General features: G+C 37.7%; 1 protein-coding gene across 1 annotated transcript in view; it reads left to right on the top strand.

Annotated features, from left to right (window-relative positions):
* NAV3 (neuron navigator 3) overlaps positions 1 to 24,562 on the top strand; it is a 509,399-nt gene that overhangs the window by 101,640 nt on the left and 383,197 nt on the right. The window contains exon 2 of the mRNA XM_039704096.1: positions 24,043 to 24,447. Within this exon, the coding sequence (XP_039560030.1) occupies positions 24,376 to 24,447 (72 nt within the window). The 5' untranslated portion in view covers positions 24,043 to 24,375. The remainder of the gene's footprint in view (positions 1 to 24,042; positions 24,448 to 24,562) is intronic.

Raw genomic sequence — 24,562 nt, forward strand, 5'->3', positions numbered from 1 at the left:
AATATACCTGAAAATATATAAAATAGGAAATATTTCATCTCAGAGTCCAAATGTATGTAATTATGTTTGGGACTGTAAGCTCATCTCTAAACTTAGTTGTGTAGCTGCCATGTACTTGGAAGCTGGTTATTTTCCTGTCACATTCACTAAAAATTGGCCTTTGTAATTTTATTTTTTTCTTTAGTCTAGCAAATGTTTAGATGCAGCAAGCATTATGAAGCTGACTTCACAAATAATAATAATAGTATAGCATTTAGCCACATATTACTGTTATGGATTTCACCACTTTTTGCCATGTAGCATTTACTCATTTCTTCTTGTCAAGTCTCTTTTCTCCCAAATTTTTTATATTTTCTTAATATAGTTAAATGTTTTCTAAATCACATAATGAAATTCTATTGTAATAGAAAGTTATCATCTTGATTAAAGTACCTGATTAAGTTATGTTCTTGGTCTTCGACTGTGTCTGATTTTTCACTTCTAGAGGTTTTCATGAATTTATAGATCTACTTTTGACATATTAACGCTTTTTTTGCATGTGACGCAGAAGCTGAAGGTAATAACTGTGAGAGCAAACACATTTTGCAGTGAAATTTAATATTTTATTTCTTGCAGTTAGAAAGAAACCCAAATAATGTATTTTTTATCTATATGGAAAGATGCATTTCAACTTCTTCATTTTCACTGTGTTGTTTGACAGTTGGCGATTGGTTTATTTTTATTTTCATTATAAAAGCAAGCTTATATGAACATTTCTTGCAGCTGGCTCTTTTTAGTTCTATACAAATCCTTGCTGCTTCTTGAAAATATACAATTGATTACAAATATATGCTATCATAAAAATGACTATGATAAAGACTAGTTGAAAATCTAGGTGGCCAAGAAAGCACTGAATCAAGAAAGAAACAACTTTTCAAAACTTGAAACAAAAGCATACCAAAGCAATTATTAGGTCTGTTCTGAAAGACTCACAAAATTGCTCAGATTGAAATTTCCTAATGTAATATTATCACTCTTCTGTAAAATTCAACTTACTGTAATTGCTTTTGTCCAAGTTCCTGTTCTTTTATGTGGTTTGCTGTGTAGTGCAGCTCTTATTAGAACTGTCTGGCTTCGAATATTCTGCAGGTGAAGTAACACATCAAGTACTGCTGAGCCATGTTAAGAATAACTGATTCTCATGATAACTCAATGATTTTATTTTCCTGTGCTCTCAAATGAGAGCACTAGTTTAGCTCGGGGAAAGCAGCATTAGTGTAGGTATAGAGCTAAATACTATTATAAGATTCAGGAATTTTTAACTTATTTCCTAATAAGAATATTCTTTAATCAGCAGAAATACATGCTGAGATATGCATGTGTGCCTTCTCTTTAGCCCACTTTCTTGATTTTTGCCTTGAGGGTTCCTAAGAAGTATTCTTCTAGTTCATGCAGACTAAACATTTCTTTGCATCAAGAACTTTTCTGTGCAAAAACCTTTGTCTACCTCCTTAGCAGCATTTTTTTTTCCAAATGTAAATATATAAATAAAGCCTAAGGGGAAAATAAGACAAAGTCTCAGAAAAATTTTGAATGTCAGATATATCCTTATAGCAACATGAAGGTACAGAAACCAAGTAGGATGTGTACTCTGTCTGGAGAGTAGTTTTATTTCTTGCTTAAGCCTAACTCCTGGATGGTCTCTTCAAATTCTTGCAAACTGTAAACCAGAAAAGACCCTGGTTGTGCTGGTGAGAGCAGGAGCACCTCCTAAGCACTGTTTTCCTCATCAGCTTCACTCTTGTGTTCTATTGTCACACCTTCACTCTTGTACTCTGTTGTCACACCGTTCTCGGGGAGATGTCACACAATCTTGGTGCACGGTTTTGTTCTGCAGGTGCAGGTTCAAAGCTGGCAAAACTGTTGCGGAACTGTTAGGTGGTGTGGGAGTCTGCACTGCTGCTCTAGGCTTTACAGAAGAACCTGGGAGAGGCATCTTTCCTTGAGACTCCAGCAGTGAGGTTGTTGTCACTCCTTTCTCATGATTATTTGAGAACAGTGAATGTTTTAAAGCAAGTGTCATACAGTGGGGCATTATTAGATACATGAAATGCAGGAGAACATGGAAATTTTTGTGTGCCCTTATTTTCAGCTGATTGTTGGACCTGTTACTTTTAATGTCCTATATCCCCTGTGATCTCTAAAAGGAGTCCTCCCAAAGCACCAATTATAATTTCTCTTTCCTACAATACATGTGTAAATATGTAGTGACTTTTTTTTTTTTGAATGGCAGCAGTCACTTGTAACAGTAATTGCTGCTTATGGTTTCTTACAAAAGTATAAGAAGTCTTTTATATACTTAATTATATAGAACTATAACATTGAAAAGTGTGGTCTTTTTCAAATTGTAGCTTGGAGTTGATGTGTCTAGTTGGTGGGGAAATACAGTAACAGCTAAAAATGTGTTATTAATAAATCTGAGGATCTGTAAAGACATTCCTTCAAACAAATAATTTTCTGTTGGGAATTTTGTTTTCACTTTTGTTGTTGGATTCTTCCCTAGTAGAGATCATGTGAAAATGTGCTGGTTTACCCTGGTATGAGAACAGCTCTGAGTACATAACATAAATGCAGTTTTGTGCTTAGCTGAAAATAAAGAGCTAAGCATTATTCTCAGATAGTTCACTGCGCGACTAATATGATTTTTTTAAGTACTGATATCTTGGAGGAATATAAACAGATATTCTTCTTCATTGGAGCTATGAAGCACCATCCAGCCAGTGTGTTATGAGCAGTAAATGAATAACTTTTTTACTAGTCTGTAGGATAATGCTGTTGTTTATAACTTTGTGATTTATTACATGCTTCTCGATTTCTGAGTAAGCTGTCACAGTCTGCTCTGTGTCTTTTAAATGAATATATGCCATGAAAAGACACAACTCTATCCTCCTAACATGACTTCATTGTTACTGGTAATTTTCTGAATGCTTGTGGTAATACAGAGCTGTCTTTTTCTCCTTTCTATTTGTAAGCTTCTGATACTAGTAGTGTGTTCCTTATACTTTCTCCCATTGGAACCAGTGAAGAATGAATTGTTCTATGATGATATTCTGAAATGTGTAAACATTTGGGATGCTGCATCACATCTGACTTTCCTTCAAAATAATTTTCTTTAATTTTATCACATGTCCAGAGTGGAGATGGGGGAGGAGGAGGAGGGAGGGAAACTGTCCAGATTGAAATGCAATTCTCTGTGTAGATTTTTAATTAATTTCCCAAGAGAATGGTGTTGCAGAAAGCATGGAAGAAAAATGCTGCTAATGGCCCTATTTGTGACACAGGAGAATGTAGTGATGGACTTAAAACCTGCAAACAAAATGGTGGCATTTTGCTAGGGATGAGCTAGTTTTTGAGAGCTGAACTTTGTGTTTACTATAATCAAGATCCCAAATGGACAGATCTTTCTCATTCCAGCCTGGGGCTGGATATTCTATCCAAAGAGCAGATTGACTATAGTCAGAGCTGCTAGTGGATAGAGATTGTGCACATCACGAGAAGAGACTCCATGATTCATCAGTGTAGTCATAGGACTGGTGCTGGCAGCAGAGAGCAGTCCTTAGATGCCCTCGTGGGGAGAATGAAGTGGAGACAGTCTTGGACATGCAGGGTTGTGTCAGGTAAACTGTTGAACTGTTGCCTTGCTGCCTGTGGTCATGTGGCAGGGTTTGATTTTCTGTTTTTCTGTTCGTTTTGGAGCTTTTACCATTGTAGGAATAGAAATGTTGAAATAACTTGATTCATCTTTGCACATAACTGCACTTAAAGCTATGAGTCATGTGTCAGGACTAAACAATACCAGTCCTTCAGGCTCTGTGTTGTGCATTGTGCTACTTAATTTTTCAGCTCTGTAAATATTTCAGTCACTTCATGCTAAATGTCTCTTTTCCCTTCTTCCTGTGACCTTAGCATTTATAATCAAATTAAGTTTTCCAGGATGGTTTTGTCAAATTGATCTAGATGTTGGAGGCTCTGGGATGTTTATCTTCAGCAGGTTCTTTGAGAAAACACCATTTGTTGTAATGTCTAACACTAACTGCTTTGAGAGGAGTAATTAGTAATATTAGGAGTCTCCAAGGAGGCAAAGTATAAATATGCCATAGTCCAGGTTGGCACATGAGCTTCTGCTGAACAGAAGCTGTGGGAGGGTGTGGAAAGACACATCAGTGTGTCTCACTGCCCACAGACCCTGGCAGGTACAGGCTAGATGTGTAGGCTCTTCTGCAGCACAGCTTAGGCTGAGCTTTGAGGGTGTTTCTGGTAAGGCTTATCACCAATTGAAAACAAAGTAATTTTACATATTTTCCAAAAGAAGGTTTTTAGCAGTATCAAGGAAAAAATATCACTCTGATGTGAAAATATATGAGGTGCTGGAGGAAAGTTTCATCTTTTTTTATGGGTACTTGTTCCTGGAATAGTCTTGCTGCTAAGATGGGTCTAGTCCTCTATTTTCAGACACAAATGAGGATCATAAGCAGCTGTGCCAGATGTGTGGAATTTTTCTGTTTCTTAAAGCATGAGGAGACTGATAGAATATCACAGACTAACTCCAGATATGCTGTGGCAGTAGCACTGTGTGTTTGGGTGGTGTACAAATCTCATGTCATTAAGTAGTGGCAATAGCAATGTAGTGATGTGGGAAGAAATTTGTGTGCTTCAAAATGATCAGTCCTGTGCTAAGATAATGCATCATATGACCTGTTAATAGACTGGTATAAAGCTTTTCAAGCAGCAACTCAAACTAAAAACCAATGGGCAAAGATTTTGGAGCAATAAACAAGACTGTCAAATCATCCTAACTGTGTGTTTCTCAGCTTTTCTGAAGAAGCAGTATTTCAGAATGAAGCAAATTATATTTAATACATAAATTTGATGACTTTATGTGTAGCATGTGTCCCTGAAATTTTTACTAATAAAAAAATAGTTTTACAGTATCTTTAATTTTTTTCATTTCATATGTTTTGGTGCAGTCACTACTTCACTGTCAGAAGCTGTATTATCTCATCTTCCTCTCAGTGTATTGTTTCGTTTGGCCAATTAAACATGCCAAGTCTTCTGCCAGTTCTCTTTGCTTTTGTTAGATCTGAAAATATAATAATCCAGAGAGAGGATGTTGTTAATTAACATAGTTTTTTTTAAGGCGACCTATAGAATCTATACTCAAAGCAAGCCTCGTGGTAGCAGATATATTAAGTTTTTTAAGCCTAATTCTGGTAACTCTTGCTTCAGTTATAACTCAGACTATTGTTTTTCTGCTAGGAAGATCTGTATAATAACTCTGCAAAAGATGGATCAGTTGATTTATTGGAAACCAAGGGCAGGTATGTTAGATACTTTTAAAGGCGGTAAGGAAAAGGATGCCCAGTAGTAAAGAGCTTGAACTTTTGGGGTGTAGTGTGTTTTCCCTTTTTAAAAAAAAATTTATGCTGTTTTTCTAGATGTCTCTGTTCTTGATCATCTATTTCTGCTGGTATGGATGCTCATTTGCTTTCTTTCCTTGTGAAGTTTCTGATGTACTGAAGTTTTATTTAGCCACTGCTGTCTGCTTTGATGGACTTTCTTCAACATTCTACTAGATACTGAAAACTTTCTGATCTTAAATAGCTTGTATTGGCTATTTTTGCTGCAAAGTATGCCAAAATAATTCACTGGAAGGATATTTATACTTATACTACCTTATTTATGAAGTCAGAGATTAGTGGGTTTTAAGTTTCATTTTTCCTATTTTAGTAATTAAAAATGACTTGAATATTCTTAGTAACCAATATTCAGTTTACTCATCACTAAGTCATCATAATTTGTCTCCTAAAGAATCAAAATACCAAGACACCTTTACCTGGCAATAAATATTATGGATGTAGAGTATTAGTGTAGCATCACATAGTAGGTGCCAAGTCCAATTCTACTCTGCTTTCCAGAGATGGGAATATGGTAAAGATAAAAATTAAGTTGAAAAGAAGATGCTCGGGCAAGACCCTGTCACTATCTACAGTTCCCTGTAAGGAGATTGTAGCCAGGTTGGTCTCTTCTCCCAGGCAACCAGCAAAAGGACAAAAGCACACGGTGCTCTTAAGAGGACTTAAGCTGCCCAAGTGGAGGTTTAGGGTGGATGTCAGCAAGTTGTTCTTCACAGAAAGAGTGACTGAGCATTGGAATAGGCTGCCCAGAGAGGTGGTGGACTCACTGTCTCTGGAGGTGTTTAAGGAAAGACTGGATGTGGCAGTCAGTGCCATGGTCTAGTTGATGATATTGTGTAAGGTCATAGGTTGGACTCAATGATCTCAAAGGTCTTTTCCAATCCAGTTGATTCTGTGACTGGTTGCAAATTTATCAACCTCTCAGAAAAGCAATTTTCTGAGGTTTTAGTAATAAATTTCCAACAGCTATTTGATCTCCCTTTTCTTACTCATTTTCCTGCAAATATTACGTTATAAAAATAGGCTGATATTTGATGGTCAGGTTGGAGTGCAGGAGTGTATAACACAGATCTTGTCTCTGTGGCTGAGTTTCAGGAGGTAGGACAAGGTGGAATATGAACCTCATAATTCTGCCTCTACAGTTTGCATATTTCATCATCAAAGGGCAGATTGAATGCCAACAGGCAATATGGAAGAACACATAATAAATGTGTTACAGCACTATCAGTGATGACTCTGGAGATTTTGATGAGCAGGATGGTAATTTCTCTCTCAATAATTCCTAACAGACTGGAATGAATTTGCATTCTCCTTAAGCAGAAGTGTAATAAAATATAGGCTTTCTAAGATTTGTTTAGTTAAAAAACCTTACAAAACCAGCAACAATGAAAACCCCAACACTGTAGGAGTGTGCTATTTATCAGTTTTCTAGTCCTGTGTATTAGAAATATAGCATGGTAAGGAAAGGAATTTATAGAATAGAATACCCTGGAAGGTAAAACAATAGAAGCTAAGGTTGATTAGTCTGAGACAGATTAGCTGGCTCACACATTCATAAAATAAATTGCATTTCCTGAAGAGATCTTTAAATGAAGCAGGTGTAAGGGAGTATTGATGGCAAAGCAGGGAAAGGCTAGGCTGAGATGAAACCAAATAAATGGGTACATTAAAGCAAAAAAAAATGTATGTGTACATATTTCTTCATTTTGCTGCTGATTTCTAGATTTGGAAGCCTGTTTTCAGGTTGTGAATTAAGCTTCACTGGGTTGTGTTCCTTTTTGCTAAATTTTGGTTTTGAGGAAATAGAAGGAAGGCACCGTGATATCCAGTTGGTGGATTACTTTATATGCATGGATTTATTGTTTCTTGATGTGATTGAATGCAGCAATACTGAGATACCAAAATAATGATGCTGTCTTGATCCAAAACCCACTGAGCTAAAACAGGGAAGAAAACAGACTGATGACTTTTTGGTCAGGCCAGCAAACTGCCCCTTGTAAGCTTGAAACCCAGATGTTTTCCCACTGACCTTGTGCTAATAGATCTGTCATTGCAATGTCTCTGCTCCAATTACAGGGCTTGTTGAAGGTATTATTGCTCTGTTTCTACTGTGTGTGTTATTATCTTATGTCAATTGGAGTGTAATCCCCATCCTCATGCACAGTCTAGTAAACCATGGTGATCTGTGTGATGTGGGTTAATTGAAGGGAAAGGAAGTCCTGTGAATCAGTGGTAACAGGCATTAGCAGATGATAATGTTTTATTGGCTCCTCATTATACAAGCTTTGAAATCTGGAGAAGATTTCATTTCAGAGGTGGGGGGCTGGGAAGAAGGATCTGCATTTCATATCAGCTGCCATACCAAGCTACCCTCAGGCTACCTTATTTGCCCTTCTTTTTTCCTGAAGCATTTTTTTCTGCCTTCCCCCCCCTTGGATATCTCTTTGTCTTAAGAGCTGGTTAATTTATGTTGTAGCACTGTTAAATTTTGCCTTTTGGAATGGTTTGAATGTGCAATGTTGTTAAAAAAAAGGCAATGAGAGCTTGGTTTTATTTTGGGTAAGAGCTCTTGCTCTTGGGGGAGGCTAAAGAAAAGACATCCTGTAAAAGAATTACGATTCATCAGTTTTAGTGACTGACATGTATCTTAATAACCCTTTGCTCTAATTGGCATTTTAATTAAAGATGACATTTTAATTGGTTATTTTACCAATTTAGCTCGGTTATTAGCATCAGCTACTTCTTTCATTGTAGATAATTTATCTATGCCATCTCAATATCCATACTAGATATTTTAAAACAGTATTTTGCTGTTCTGACAAAACTGAAATCCTTTTTTCTTGTTCCTCCAATGCACTTCCTAGTGCTTGACCTGGGGCCTGCAGTGTTTGCCATTGAAAAAAGTGGAATAAATGTATCATAAATAGTGCAGGTGACCAATAAAAATATCTCAATAGCAAATAACTATAAATTAATTGTCACTGTTAGTACATTAAGTCTTTGAAATGCAAACCAACAGTGCTATATTACTTACAGTTTACCTGCCAGTTGTTGTCTGGCTATGCATTTTTCAGGCATTTAGAAATATAGTCTTGTAATTGTTTCCTTTACTATTCTTACTCCATCCTGGTTTTGTGTATGATTTTAATTTCCTATTTTGAATTTTACATGAAGGTCAATAGAAAACATACTCTGAAGTCTGAGATATAGTAATAGGATATCCTTCTGGAAAGTAGGAAAGTGCAAAGTAATTCACAGGGAACAAAAAATGCCCATAAGTACTGCACAGAAATTTCAAGAAATACCCAGATAACAAAATAAAGGCAGGATGGGGCAAAGGTATGTGCTTAATAGGGTTTAATAATATTGAGATTTTCATTTCTCTGTGAAAAAAGATCCTTGGGTTGATTAGGAAAGCTAGAAGCTTCAAAGAAGCCCACAGGAGCTCAGCTGGGGCCTTGAATAGGCTTTGAAAATTCAAGCTTAAGAAAATTTACCCTCAGCAGCTTTAGGTTCTCCATTATTATATTTTGCTTTTTAAGTAGCTGTCATGTTGTTGTCACCACATTGTGCCACAGAGGATAGAAGTGTGGATGAAATGATTGTCTATTCTTTAAATATGCCTTTTGAGAGCTAATTAATATTAAGCACTTGAAAATTGTCTGGCAAAAGGGCACGATAAAAATGGAATAGATGAGAAAAAGTTTTTTATCACGAAAACAGCAGACTATTTTTAAATACCTGTGCAAAAGAGCTAAGGGCTCCTCTGAGGTGCCAGACTGACAATGTTGCCTGATCCTGTACCCAGAGAACATATGCACCCTGGGCAGCAGTAGGGCAAATTATCCTGCCTGTGTGTCTGCCCTGGCATAGATGGACTGCCTCCAGCTTGCCTCTTGGCTCTGCTAAATCTGACATTTAATATCTGCTTTTGTCATCATAGCTTTTTTTTTACTATGGGCGGTTGCCTGCTGTGAACAGGATGGAGTCTGTCGTCTTCTCCATTTCATTTTTCATTCTGTGCTAATGAAAGACATGGTGTTAAATGGTTTATCTAGCACAACAACAATTTTTATATAAAGGAAAGAGAGCTCACTAAACAACGTGATGAAATGTGAATCTCATGGTCATTGTCATTACTTCTTTCACCATTTCATGTGAAGATAGGAAATTGTGTTCTTGTAAGTGTGAATGGCTGCTAAGATGCTTCTTAGCATGATTATAGGATCAGGACCAGAAAGTGGTTTGCTTATAAAATGCTATAATTGTTTTGATTGTTTTATTTTTGAAAATATTATGCAGAGAAATGTTACTATAAGTACTTAATGAAAACAATTTCAGGTCATAAATAATATGGGTCTCTGCATTTTGTCTGTTATTGCTACTAACATCTGTTGTAAACTGCATAGATGACCTTTGTTAGTAGTCCAATTTTTGTGAAACAGTCATGAAAATTGGCTATGTTTATTTGTTTCAACTCATTTTATTAAGGAGTAAGAATAAAAAAGGGGTAAGGGGAGGGGGGTGGTATGCATGACATTGTTCCCTTGCTCCTAGAAATTACTAGCATGTTCAAGGTAAACAAGTATGTTCATAATACAGAGACCCTACAAGTTTAACCAGATTTTAAAAATTGCTTTAAACACGACTTCACAAATTTTTTTTTAAAGAAAAAATTGCTTTTTTGGCTCATCAGAAGAGAGCCTGATCTCAATGATGTTTTCTGTATGTATTAATTCAAATATATTTAAAGCAGAACACAGTTGTTCCAGTTGAAGGTATTGATGTTTAGTGTGTGTGTCCAGCACTGCAATGGAATGCTAATAAAACTTGCTGATCTCAGAGCAATAAGTTCCTCTAGACTGTAAATACTAGAGTACAATTTGAACTTACTGGGAAGTTATGCACAGAAATATCTGGCTGAGGCTTTTTTTTTGTTATTTATTTACAATATAGCTGAGTATATGTTTTATTGCTTACAAATCTTACTTACCTAGACCTATCTCAAACTCTTATGGAGCCCACAGCTTTTTGCTTGGTTCAGTTACATTGAATGACCAGGCTGTGAGTTTTCATGATGATTCTTATGCAAAAGACTGTGTTCTGTTTCCTATTATCTTGGAATGTTGTGTGCGTAAATGCTTAGTTGCTGAGTTAGACTGGTTTTCTTTCTGCTGTTGTTTTGGAGAAAGCTTAGTCAAGTGCTTCTGTAACCACAAATGTTTCACAGCTTTCCCCTTTATTTCTCTACTCAAGGGTTCTGTATTAGAGATCCACTTTCTGTCAGAGGATGTCTGTGCAGAATAGTCTTGCAGCCGATGGATACTGCTCCTAACGTGGCAGGATAAAGCTGTGTGTTCCCTTCCACTCCAGGGAACTGCCTTTGCTGCTGTGCAGCTCCCCACTGCCTGCCAAGACCAGACTTGGCTTGTTGATGTAAGGGTATGGGGAACTAGGCAGTGGGCTGTAAAGGCTGACACGCTCAAATTAAACAGAGTTGTTCTCAATTTGTGGTACTGAAAAATACAGAGCAGTCTCTTTGTCTGAACTGCAGTATCTAAGCTAGCTTGGTAGGCCGCATGGTAATGCTACTCTCTGATGACAGCAGGCATCTAATGTGCTGAGGATTTAACACTCTCAGGCAAGTGCTTTCCTCTGTGTATCAGTTTCTGGTAAGGATGAGCTGTCACCACTCTGTGTGTGGAGAACAGAGGTCTCCTGAGATAAGGCTTCATTATACTTCCTGAAGAACCATTAAATTTCTATCACTGCAATATGATCCCCTCCTTGGGTAAAGATGTTGTTTTCTGAGCTTTTTCTTCTGTCCTAGCCTCTACTTGTATGATATTGCTATTTTTTTTTAATCTACAAACAGCAAGAATGTAGAAATATACAAGTAGTAATAATTCAGTGTTTTCACAAAATCACTACATTGGAGGAGACCTTGAAGGCCATTTAGTCCAACCCATGCCCTAACATGTAAACTAAACCATGGCACTGAGTGCCACATCCAGTCTTCTTTTAAACATGTCCAGGCATGATGACTCCTCCACCTCCCCGGGCAGACCATTCCAGAACTTTGTCACTCTTTCTGTAAAAAACTTTTTCCTAATACTCAACCTATATTTCCCTTGGCACAACTTAAGGCTGTGTCCTCTGGTTCTGTCAGTTGCTGCCTGGAGAAAGAACCAACCCCCAACTGACTACAACCACCTTTCAGGAGGTTGAAGAGAGTGATATGGTCTCCCCTGAGTCTCCTTTTCTCCAAACACCCCCAGCTCCCTCAGCCCAGTTCCTTACAGGGCTTGTGTTCCCAGCCCCTCACCAGCCTCGTCGCCTCCTCTGGACACGCTCCAGCGTCTCAAGGTCCTTCCCAAACTGAGGGGCCAGAGCTGGACACAGCACTCAAGGTGTGACCTCACCAGTGCCAAATACAGGGGGAGAATGACCTCCCTGCTCCTGCTGACCACACTATTCCTGACACAGGCCAGGATGCCCTCAGCCTTCTTGGCCACCAGGGAACACTGCTGGCTCATGTTCAGCTGGCTGTCACCTGTACCCCCAGGTCCCTTTCTACCTGGGCACTGTACAGCTGCACTGTCCCCATCCTATCATGTTCAAGTGGTTATTGCAGCCAAAATGCAGGACTCTGCACTTGGATTTATTAAACTTCATCTTGCTGTGCTGTGCCCATCCATCCAGCCATTCCAGTTCTCTCTGCAGAGCCCTCCTACCTTCCTGTAGATGAACACACGCTCCTAGCTTGGTGTCGTCTGCAAATTTACTAATGAAAGATTCAATCCCCTCATCCATGTCATCAATAAAAATATTGGATAGAATTGGTCCCAGCACAGAGTCCTGAGGACACCCCTGGTCACTGGTCCCCAGCTGGCTGCAGCACCTTTCACCACCCCTCTCTGGGCCTGGCCATCCAGCCAGTTCCTAACCCAGCACAGAGTGCTCCTGTCCAAGCTGTGGGGACAGAACTGGTCCCAGCACAGAGTCCTGAGGACACCCCTGGTCACTGGTCCCCAGCTGGCTGCAGCACCTTTCACCACCCCTCTCTGGGCCTGGCCATCCAGCCAGTTCCTAACCCAGCACAGAGTGCTCCTGTCCAAGCTGTGGGCTGCCAGCTTTTCCAGGAGTGTGCTCTGGGAGACAGTGTCAAAGGCCTTGCTGAAGTCCAGGTACACAACATCCACAGCCTTTCCTACATCCACCAGGTGGGTTACCTGATCACCTGGTTTGACCACCATCAGGTTGGATCAAACACAACCTACCCCTCCTAACCCCTGCTGGCTGGGTCTGATTCCCTGGCCATCCTCTAAGTGCTGAGTGATGGCACTCAATAGAAACTGCTTCATTACCTTAACTGGTACTGAGGTCAGGCTGACTGGTCTATAACTGCCAGGATCCTCCTTCCCACCCTTTTTGTGAATGGGTGTCACACTGGCCAGCTTCCAGTCATCTGGAACCACACCAGTGAGCCAGGACTGTTGGTAGGTGATGGAGAGCGGCTTCGCAAGCTCATCTGCCAATCCCCTCATCACCCTGGGATGGATCCCATCTGGTCCCTTGGATTTGTGAACATCCAAAACATTTTCATGCAGAATCTCACAGTGACATGATGAAAAATCATACGTTCTTATTGCATCACCTGAACAACATTCATATCACATTCCTTTGTATATATTTGTGGAATTTGGGAAGCAGTAGTACGCTATTTTAAAAAAAAATCAATATTGTACAAGTATTTTGATGTGGTTGCTAGTATTATCCAGTAATAACTGGATTGTGTGCATGCTATTTAATAGCAGTCATTGAATTTTGTGCAAATTTACATTGAGTGTGTAAAAAAAGTGTGGAGTGTTTTTCTGCATAACAACAATAGTCTGTGTATGCTGGCTGTATTTTTAGGTGCAGTAATATGTTCAGGATTACCCTTTTACACTGAAATGTTATTAGCTGTCAAAAATTTATAGGACAGGGACATCTTTTTGGGGTGAAATATTTTAATATTTGTACACAAATATATAATGCATTTAATTACAGAAAGTTCTTCAGGTAGGTACTATTTTTGTGGTAGAATACATAATACATTTTACAGAACTGTTTGTTGTCTTTTGCCAGTGTGTGCATCTGGCAAAATAATTAAATTTGAGTTTTTAATTTCAGAAACCAGGTTTTCTTAAAAACCTGGCTGCTACATTTCTCTCTGAGTTTTTTCCATACCTGATTTCTGATTATGTAATGCTAATGATAAATTCTGATTCTTATACATAGGAGATGCAGATATTATCCAGCTAAATACTGTTCACAACTCCATGTGTGTTTTATCACATGAAGCAGTTGTGCTTTTTTTTGTTATTGTGGATGATCTCTGACCTTTGTAATTCTTTATCTTGAATGATACATATTCTGTGTGTTGATTACCAAGTGTCTGGGAGACTGACAACATTTAGATGTAAATACAGCAGTGCAAGCAGTGCACATTTGTGGTCTAATTCAGCAGTGTGTTTGTGACATGAATCACATTTTAATAATTGGAAGGGCAAATTACAAGACAGCTGTCTCAGCAGAGAAAATAAGAATTGTTTGCATTGATAATTAGAATTTTTTTTCTTTAATTATTGCACATTTTAAATAGAGTTAATTTTTGGCACTTTTTGAATGACTGGAACATGTGTTTGTTTAAAAGGAGGAATAGAACTTCTGGTAGCTCACCTCAGCTGAGTTGTAGATCCACCAGTTTTAACTAATAAACTGTTCTTATCTCAACATAAAATTGTTATTTAGATATCCCATTCCATTCCATCAGGGTAGGAGGGAGGAAGAAAGAGAGGTTGAGAAAACAGCTGTACCATGCTCAGTTTTTCAGCTGGTCTTAAAATCACAACAATCAGAAATTCACTGTTACAATTTAGCTTTCAGGATCTGAGGAAAGTTTGATGTTAAATGTATGATATTAAGAATTACTTAAATATGAGAAACAAAATCAAAAATGGTGCAGACAATATAATTCATGCAGTGAATAGTTGAAGATATTACAAATGGTGTTATAAAACATGTTGCAAGCCTAGCCTTTGATTTAAATGTTTCTAATCTGACAAATGCCTCTAATGTCTGACAAAGAATCACAGAATCTCTAAATACGAGCACAGGGTATGGGTGAGGAGGAAACTTGTAGCTAGGTCAGGGATCCATGTTACTCAGATATAAGGAGTGGTATTGACACAGGTAGAACTTATAAGATTGTCCCAGTTATTGTTATTTTTTCAGGGGAAGTAACTTGTATGATGCAATAAGGAGATTGTCAGTGTTATATTACAGAAATAGGTCAACCTATGTCTGCTAAGAAAAGACTGTGTCAAAAAATTGTTCTGCATATTAAGAGGCAAAAAACCTTTCAAAGCTGTTGTAAGGGTTTGAAAGAAAATAGCCAAAGGCCTGCTTTCAAGTGTCTTACTTTTGGCCAGGACAGAGTTAATTTTTTGTAGTAGCTGAGAAGCTATGACTAGGAGGTTTTTCTGTATTATCTCACAGTCAATACCTGGAGTTGGGAAAAAGGTCTCTCTTGTGCTTTTGAGAAGGATGTTCCTTCCAGTGGGAGAAAATGTAGTGGAGAAGAGCTGATTGGTATTTGATTACTGTCTACTATTACAGGCTTTCTTTGGAAATCCTTTTTTTGTTTTATAACTTTTCCTATTAATATTGTTGCTGTCACTGTTAATTTTCTTATCTCATTGCTCTTTCTAGTAAATGGTCTTATCTCGACCCATGATCTATGCCTTTTGTGCACCCACTGGCAGAGGGAGAGGGAAGCAATTGTGAAGTGGTTTTAGCAGGACTAAATTGGAGAGTATCATCGCTAAACCACAACAACAAGGTTTATTGTTGATTTGAGTAGATGCAGAATACACCTTCTTTAACATAAACAAAAAACAGGAGAAATTTGAAATACTTGAGGTGTATTTGTGCCTTTCCTATTTGAGATGAATCAGTACGTTTTTGTGAGACTATTGAAAAACTCTCTGCCAAGTCAACATTAGACTTTTAGGAAAAAGGAGGCATAGCTCTGAGTGAAGCAATTGTTGTAGGCAGCTTTGTGTGAAAGCCGCAGATTCATTTCCCCTGGAGTAGCTCAGTTATTGTGGCAGCCAGCATTTACACCTATGACAAAGCAGAAAAATCTGTTGTTCCTGCACATCCACTCTGAATGAGGAGATAGCTGGTAGATTACTTGTATGGGATTGCTCCAGTAGGACTTGATGAGATGTATTGGCCTGTTTAGACTTTGGTGGGATTTTTTTTTTGTTTTTTTTTTGGTTTTTTTTTTTTTAATAGTTTTCTAACATTTGTTTGAATGTATGAGCCTCACATATTCCATCTCTTAAGATGTCTGGTTTGAAGGAAAAGTTTTGTCTCACCTGATTTCATACATACAGCAGAAGTCTGTGCATTCCAAAGCCACCTGGCCTGTTTAGACTTTGGTGGTTTTTTTGTTTTTTTTTTTTTTTTTTTTTTGGTTTTTTTTTTTTTTAATAGTTTTCTAACATTTGTTTGAATGTATGAGCCTCACATATTCCATCTCTTAAGATGTCTGGTTTGAAGGAAAAGTTTTGTCTCACCTGATTTCATACATACAGCAGAAGTCTGTGCATTCCAAAGCCACTTAGATCATTGTTCCCCTAGGTCATGATTCATCTCAGCTAGTTTGGATGAGAAGAATTCTATTCTAAAAATGACTATTTATTTCCTCAAACTACAGGGAGACCACCAAGCCATGATTTTAGACTTATGCAACAGTGTTTGTTCAGATGAATCCCACTCGAGATTGTCCCACGGACACTGGGTAATTTGGTGTACCTAGTGATGAAAATATCTTTACATGTGGAGTGTGACATTCTTTGAGTGTGTTACCATTTTGAGACATAATTTAAGCATTCATGAGTGAAGATGTGCTCTAGGTAGACACAAAGACCTTATACTTCCCATAACAACTACATGTTACCTCAAAGCCTTTTTAGTTTTATGTTTTCAGTATAGCTTAGGACTGTCTAGGTATTCCTGTATTTCCAGTCGTGTGCTCTAGATAGACACAAAGACCTTATACTTCCCATAAACAAGTACATGTTACCTCAAACCCTTTTTAGTTTTACGTTTTCAGTATAGCTTAGGACTGTCTAGGTATTCCTGTATTTCCAGTCCATGTTATCGTTAGTTAAAACTCTTTTAACATAACCTGTGAATAGACTTCCATCTTTGAGATTCTTGGGAACAACTAGTAAAGTGCTTTGACATCTTAAAATGCAGTTGTATATGTGGTTTTCTCAAGTTCTGTTTGAATATCACTTGAATGGACTAAGACCTAAGATAAGTCAAAAATCAAAGTTTGCTTAGATACTTGTATTAATAAAAACAGATTTTTAATGTGTTCCAAATTGAGAGGTTACAGTCAGTATATAAAAATATATTATGTTAGCAATAATCTGTGTTGGTAAATATTGATGCAAATTGCTTGAAGAATGTAAAATTCAGCTTAAATTTTAAGTCAATGTCTTTTGAGCAACTTTTGACAATCTTTTGAGAAACTTCTTAGAGGATTCTTTTCTACTGGGCTGTTTAACATTCTCATGTGGGAAGCACTGTGAGCTGTGTCACTTGGGAATTTAGGGTAATAGCAGAATAAAGCATTAGAAAATACAATATAGTAATGTATTCTGCACTGGCAGACCAGGAAGAAATTTGCCCAGAAGGTCTTTCCCAGCCCAAATTTAAACTAGTTTCTGATGCAGTGATTGTGAGGAAAAACTTCTACCATCAAAGGTCATCTTTTTACTTCATGATTAAGACAGCACTGCCTACTGATGCTTTTTGTCTTCAAATATTTGAAATATTTTTTTTGTCACTTGGGTCTTTTTATAAAAAATATTTATAGTCCATTTTCATCCCCTTTTCCCCCCTCCTTTTACTCCCTTCCCCTACCCTAAATCAGCAGTCTCATTTAGTCAGTTATCTCTGCTCTGCAGTCTCTAGGAGTTGTTTCAGCCACATATTTGCTTGAATCAATTGATTTAATTGCAGGAGACTGGTCTGGACATGGATTGAATACTGAGGTAACAGAGCACTGTTTGAAATGTTTGATCAGCACCTATATATAATTTCTTGAGATGAGCATGGGACTCACCTGGAAAGGCTGCCACTAAACAAATACTGAAAGAATTAATTGGCAGCTTTTGAAGCAGCTGTGAAATTGTCTGTGAGCATAGGTAGGATTTTTTTGCTTTATCACTTGTACCAGGCATCGAGTTAAAAATGTTCTGAAAATGCAGCTGAATCTTTTATCCAATTGAGCTATTTAACAAGCCTTGACAGATCAAGAGAGGCTGTGTAAGTTAATGGTTAAATTAACCAAAGTTCTTAAGTTACAAGAACTTAGGTTTATCAAGTTGGGGAGAATAAATTCTTATTTCTGGTAAAGTAGGAGAGGTGGAATTTAAGTAGTTCATGTAACAGTAACTGGCAGCCCCTTCAGTATGCTGTTGTTGTGTTTGAATATGTAAATTGCTCAAAATAGCAACATATGTGAAACTTTACATGTGCTCCTGTTGGTCATATTTACAGCCAGAGAGAAAACACTTCCCCTTGGGCTGCATTCCGTTCATGGATGGTAGCAAAGTTTTAACATACATGGGCTATTGCAATATACCAGATGCATTAGTCTCCATTGGGCTACCATATATCAACATATTTCCTAAAGCCCAGGGGCCTTTTTCTCCCTAGAAGTTTTGTAAAGTGCTCTGAAAAAAGTGTTTAGCAATTTTTCTGGGGTTTTTTTATGTCTTGGCATTCTGATTAGAGCAATAGCTGTAAATGATTAAAACTCCCAGAAGATCAGCCACTGCTCAGACACAGGTCAGCTGCATCTTTTTTCAGCATGCCAATCAAAACTTAAAAGCGAGAGAAATGAAGGCTTAATAGCTCCCTAGGAAACAAAATTTCAAAGGTATGTGAGCTCTCTGCTATTTTTGATTAGCCTTTCTCTTTCTCATGAGCCTCATAAATAGTTTTCTTGCATAAAGAGACTACTTTGGTTAATGGGTCAGAGCAATTTAAGATCCTTATAGGTGTACTTGCATTGTTTGATTGAATTGTATTTTCTTGCTTACTCTTTCTATTGCAGCTAGAGTACAAGAATATGTTTTCCATATTTCCCTTAATTTCCACTTTAGTGTTGTCTTTCTCTCTCTTATCCCATCCAGGTTTTTGGTAGGTTTTGGAGAATATTTGCCTATCTACTTTTTTTAAGGTAGCTCTTTTGGTATACATGCTGAGTTATAAAAAATAATACAAATATTGCAGAGTATTTAGCATGTAAAAAAAAGGAATATTTAGTCTTCCTGTCGTTTTCCAAACATGAGAAATGTAAAAGCTACACTATACTATTTTCATGTATTTCATCAGCAGTACAGAGGAACATTCAAAGCAAGTTTGGACAGAAATGGACAAATATTCCACTGAAACTGGAGGTGAAATTGATATAAGGTGGAATTTGTCCTTTGCAGTATGTCTGCTGTAAGGCACAGTGAAATGTAGACGTTTCATGAATCTCTTAAGAGGCTGCATATGTAGCAGGGCAGTTCTGGGTAAGATAACCAAATATCATTTTGGTCTGATGCTCAGATCTCGGCACAGAGTACTGTGTGTGCAACAAAACTGTCATCCCTCACAACAAAGCCTTAGGAGACATCATAGTAAAAGGCTAGACTGGACTATCTCTTAAAAATAGACTTTGTATTCTCTTTCTTATGCTTCTTTATCTCTGATACTCAGTGTCAAAAAAACGGGATGATGGAAGAGAGAAGGCATTCCTGTCTGTACTGGTTCCAAACCTGAAATAAAATTGTCATGTAATAGCAGCTCTAAATTCTGTATAGAGAATTCAGCCTGTTTGATGGAGGCTGCTATGTAAGATAAAAAGGATTTAAGAAAACCTGAAAGATCTGAGCTGCTGTACCATTTATAATAATAGTTTCTGAGAATAGAACAGACTCATATAATATGCATGTGTGTATTTATATGTATATGATTTTTAAATTTATTTTTTCTAATTTATTATGTGCATCAATGTTAACTTGTGCATTCAGTTTGATTTTTGAGGCAATTGGCATCCTGCTTAGCAGAATAGCATTGCAAGAATGTAATATTAGATTGCCCTTTATCTTTTCCTTTAATCCATACAAATCTGAAATGAAATGTTTTAATATGCATTGACAAGAGCCAGGAACAATGCAAACAATTGTAATTCTGTCCTCACTGATAATGTGGTGGCTCCACATAGCATTCTGTGCTGAAGAGGGGTTTTGCCCTATGAAGAAATGCAGAGGATAAAGTGACAGCACTTAGAGAAACAATACAAAATGTTTGAGCCGTACATGCACTTAAAAAAGGAAATATCATCTCTGGATTTGTCCTTATGGGGTCACTTTCTATCTAAGTAAAAACCATTACATTGTTTAGAAAGAGCTGTAAACACTGCAGGTCTTCATATTGCTGTGAATCAGGCATGTGTTTGGAGCAGAATTAATTTTGTATCAGAGTAAATAATTCTGTAGGCAAGCCTCAGTGCTTAGAGATATGTTTTTGGCTCACCAGCTGCCTTCCCAGACTGCTTTTATCTGGTGCAGACAAGCCTTTCTATGGCACTTCTATCATATGTGTGTGCAGAGAACAGATACTGGCTTCTTATTCTGAATGCTGGCTAAAAGCAATGTTCCCTGGAATTGCTCTCAAATCCTCCAAGAGTCAACATCATCTTCTTTTTCTGATAACTCTTTGTGTGCCTGATCATAATGTTTGAAGTTAGACCCATACAGAGAGCCTTAACGCTTTCTCCCTGTGGGCAAAGACTACAAAGAAAGATAAGAAGCTTTCATGGTTAGAGGTTTTTTTAAGGCCATTGTGAAACTATTGCTATGGGTAAGTTGTTAGAGCAATACTGGGGTGTCACATCACCTAGAAGATTCATAGGATCATGTGAAGTATGGAAGTTATACCCCTGATATTCCTGACCTACCTATCTTCAATGTGAAACGGAATCATTCTGCAGAATGTCAGTGATGAGCCTTATCAGCGTCAAGGACAGTGGGGCAGAGTGTGCCTTGCACAAGATGCGCCCCTTTGCCCATCTCGGGGGAGTCATAGTGTCTTGATACTCTCCCACCATTTCTCTCAGACATGCTGCCATCCCTGGGAACAGAACAAAGGTTGGGATCTACTTTAGTATCTGGGATCTCCTTTAGCTGTTGTTCATTGAGGTTTACAGATGGCACTTACTTTTGGTCCTGGCATACACACTGTCGTGTTTGAAATAGGTAAATGGGTGTTGTCTCCAGTTTGTTCTCTCTAGCACCCCAAAATTCCACATCTGTTGTAACTGCACGTAAACCATAAGCTCCATTTTAACAATGAGGTATTAGTACTGAAAATTTATATTGTCCTTCTAAAATTTGCATGGCATTTCCTGTCAACATATCCAGACAATAATTTTTGTATCTGTATTTCCAGAAATTCTTTAATAAAAACATAACTCTTATTAAGCATAAACAATTGTCAGTGTAGCTGATAATACCCAGGATGCAATTCAGTAGACTTACCCTGTACACAAAAAAGAAAATTTGAAGAGTGCAAATTACAGTCATAGTTTTATAGCTGGACCTGTCTCAAAATTGCTTTAATGGTATGGCAAAAATTGCAAATGCCATGTGGGCACAAGATGATTTACAAAAGAAAGTAATCTGTTGGGCTGCTAGCATAGCCCTCATCCTCACCTTTGCCAGTGATAAACACAGAGCAATGTTTTGATGTGAAGCCTCCCAGGTAGCCCTCAGAATGCACCTTATGTGGTCATGGAGTTTTAATACACCTGAAGGCCAATGACAATGGGAAGAAACCTAGGGAATATAACCTCATTATCTAAAGTTTTCCTACAGCAGCTTTTTCTTTGTAGATTTTGTAGAGCTGTTAGAACTGACTAACAGTAGTTGCTTACAACTCCCCCTCCCTGAACATTCTCCTCAACCAGGTTGATTTGCAACATCCAGACTCTGTAAAGATATTTGTGCTAACTTCCATGAAATATTTAATGAATGTGCCACTTACAGGAACATATTATTATTGTTATTACTACTGCTACTACTAGTACATGGAAGAGGCTGTAGGGAGCTTGAGGATTCTGGTTGCTTTCTGAAAATCCTGTCAGTGTAAACTTTTTGAGAACTATCTGTGATGACAATAAGGGCAGTATACAAAGGATAATTCTGGTTAATTCTCAAAATACATTCTGGGGTTGTTCCCCACTAGTCCATCAGTAACCTGTAGCTCACAGAGAAGTAGAAGATATTTCAGACACATTTCACCTGACTTAAGTCCACTTGAATTTAGGCAAGCATTTGAGTTACTTAAACCAGAAGCCTCATCACCCTGAATTCTTTCCATAGTTTCTCAAGAGGAGGAAGTCACTAACCTCAACCCCCCAACCATCACAAATATTTCCACATAGTATTTTCCTCATTGTGTTGTTTAGCAAGAAAGTCTAAGGATGTTCCTGGCTTGGATAGCTTGCTCTGCTTCCTTTAGGCCTGTGTTTGCAGTGTTAAATGCATCTGGAAGACTATATTACTATAAGTATCTCAATATTATTGAAAATTGTTATTCAATAACTTTTTTGTGTCTGTTAGGAGAATAAAATTGTAAAAAAGCTCTAACTCGCCTTGACTTTTATATTTATAGGTGACCTACTGACAAACTATTATTTAGTCTGTGATCATCATGCTATCTAGGACTATGGATACTTTAACAGAGTATGGATACTCTTATTGTGTGTGTATGTTAAATATCAGTGTAGAATAGTGAATAATAAATTTGGTTCCACTGTAAAAAAAAAAAAGGCAGTGAAGAGCATTTAATTATAGCTGTTAATGTTGAAAAGGCTGAAGACCACAGAACAATGTGCTGAATGGAACAAGCAAGAATTGCCACCCTGTGCTTTGCATGTTAAAAGTAATGAGGGCAGTCCAAACAAAATTATTTGCATTCTGTCCAACTTTGGCTTGAAAACACCATGCAGTTCCACAGAATAGCTTAATTGCCTATCCTAGCATAATTGCCAGGCATGGGAAGTAATATAATTCACATGTCTGACCATGAAATGAACCAGAGAAGCTGCTGGGTTTTAACAGCTTGGCTTTGACTTACCTTGGCTTTACAACTGTTATAAGCATGAATCCAGATGTTGATCCCTGCAGCGGTATCTCATGTTTCATCTTCCTGCATCCTGGCATTACGGTTTTGTGGATCTGTGAAACGCTCAAATGCGGGAAGTCACAGGTGGGGGTGGGAACAGGCTGCACCTGAGAGTGATATCTGGCTGTGTCCTGCTGTGCTTCAGATTCTGTGAAAATGGGGTGAGAAAAGCTGTGTGTGCTTGGGAAGGTTTTAGTATACTATTGAATCTGATCTGCTTCTTAATCCAATAAAATCATAAATTTATGGAAGATTTTAACAGCATAGTTTTAATGACTACTTCCTATTTTATGGGCAGTTAACACCTTAGTCTTGTTTTTATTTCAGTGAGTTTCCCCAGGACATGCTAAATAATGAATAGAAAAATGGTTTCTAAGCATTTGAGTTTCCTTTGGTGAGTGTGTTTGTTATACACTGCTTATCTGCAGAAGGAGGTGAGTCTCAGAATAGCAAGGAAAATTCAGTGTTTGGGTAACAAGCTGTCTGGGTATGTGTTCTCTCATATAGTAGCTTAGTGTAAGATTGTTTATATTCCTGTGATTTCCTGAGGCCAATGCGTCTTCTCTTTATTTCTAGTTATTTTTGTAAAGGACATGTTCTTACTGCTTGATTAGTCCTTTATTACTATCATGTACAATTGGATGTGAAGATAAGTATAAGAATAGGTGCTTCACGCTGTGGTGTTGAGAGTAACTACAGTTTCGTTTCTTATTGGAACACTCTTTAGTCTGAGGAAGAAATTGTATCTCACACAGTACTATGCTTTCAGAACTTCTTTGTATCAATAGTGATCACTTGATTTTGTTTTATTTTTGGGTATATCTCACCCTTGTCCCTTTCTCCTATTTGTAGCTGGATCACAATAAGAAAGCTTAGGGGGTGGGAGTTGACATTTTAAGGAGGATATTTCAGTCCATTTCTAATTCAGTGTTTTCAGTATTTAAGTCAAATAGTTTTTGCTTTTCTCTTTCCTATAACTTTTCCTTTACATTGGTAGCTGGAATTCACTAGCTGTTCTCAGTGGATATTCTGTGTGCCCAGAGGGATGTAGAAGGGAATGAATGGGATCATATATTACTTCATCCTGCCAAGTACTCAATGAAACTCCAGTACCGCTTAACAAAAACAAACAAATCTGAAAAACCAAACCAACACTAACCAACTAAAAAAAAAAAAGAAAAAAAAAAAGAAAAAACCAAAACCGCACAAAATTCAAGCGCACTAATGAAGACATAATATAACAGAAAATTGTACATCAATCGTGATTTTTTTTTTGTCTCAACAGGTTCACAGTCAGGATGTAACCTCCTGTAAAATGGAAATGTGTGAAGAAAGATACAGATAGCAGTTGGAGTTAAAAGTGGTAGATGAGTATTTCTCTTCTTAAGCATCAGCTTTTAAAAACGCTATGGTGATTTGGAAAGTCTCAAGAGTGAACTGCAAAGTTTTCCTCAGCTCAGTCGACGCATTTCCTAGTCATTTCTCCAAGTCATTGATGTTCAGAGATGGTGTGTGATGGAAAAAAGCACCATGTTTCTGTGTTTGTAGCCCCTGTCTTTTGGATTAGTTTGCTGCATTGCTGAACCAATTTCATTTTGAAGGGCAAGGAGTGAATGTGATGGATTTATCTTCAGAGATGAACAAACATGGAAGGAATCCAGTAAGTCATAAACTAGAAGATCAAAAGAAGGTAAGATTATTTTTAATTGCTTAATTACATTTGAATGACTTCCAAACTCTTTGATTTTCAGTAAGCTAGAAATGGATGTGTTTCGAGGATAAGGTCGTTTGCTATGCTTATGTGA

Source organism: Passer montanus, unplaced genomic scaffold (assembly GCF_014805655.1).
Source record: "Passer montanus isolate IOZ18808 unplaced genomic scaffold, ASM1480565v1 scaffold17, whole genome shotgun sequence".
In the NCBI taxonomy this organism is placed as follows: Eukaryota; Metazoa; Chordata; class Aves; order Passeriformes; family Passeridae; genus Passer; species Passer montanus.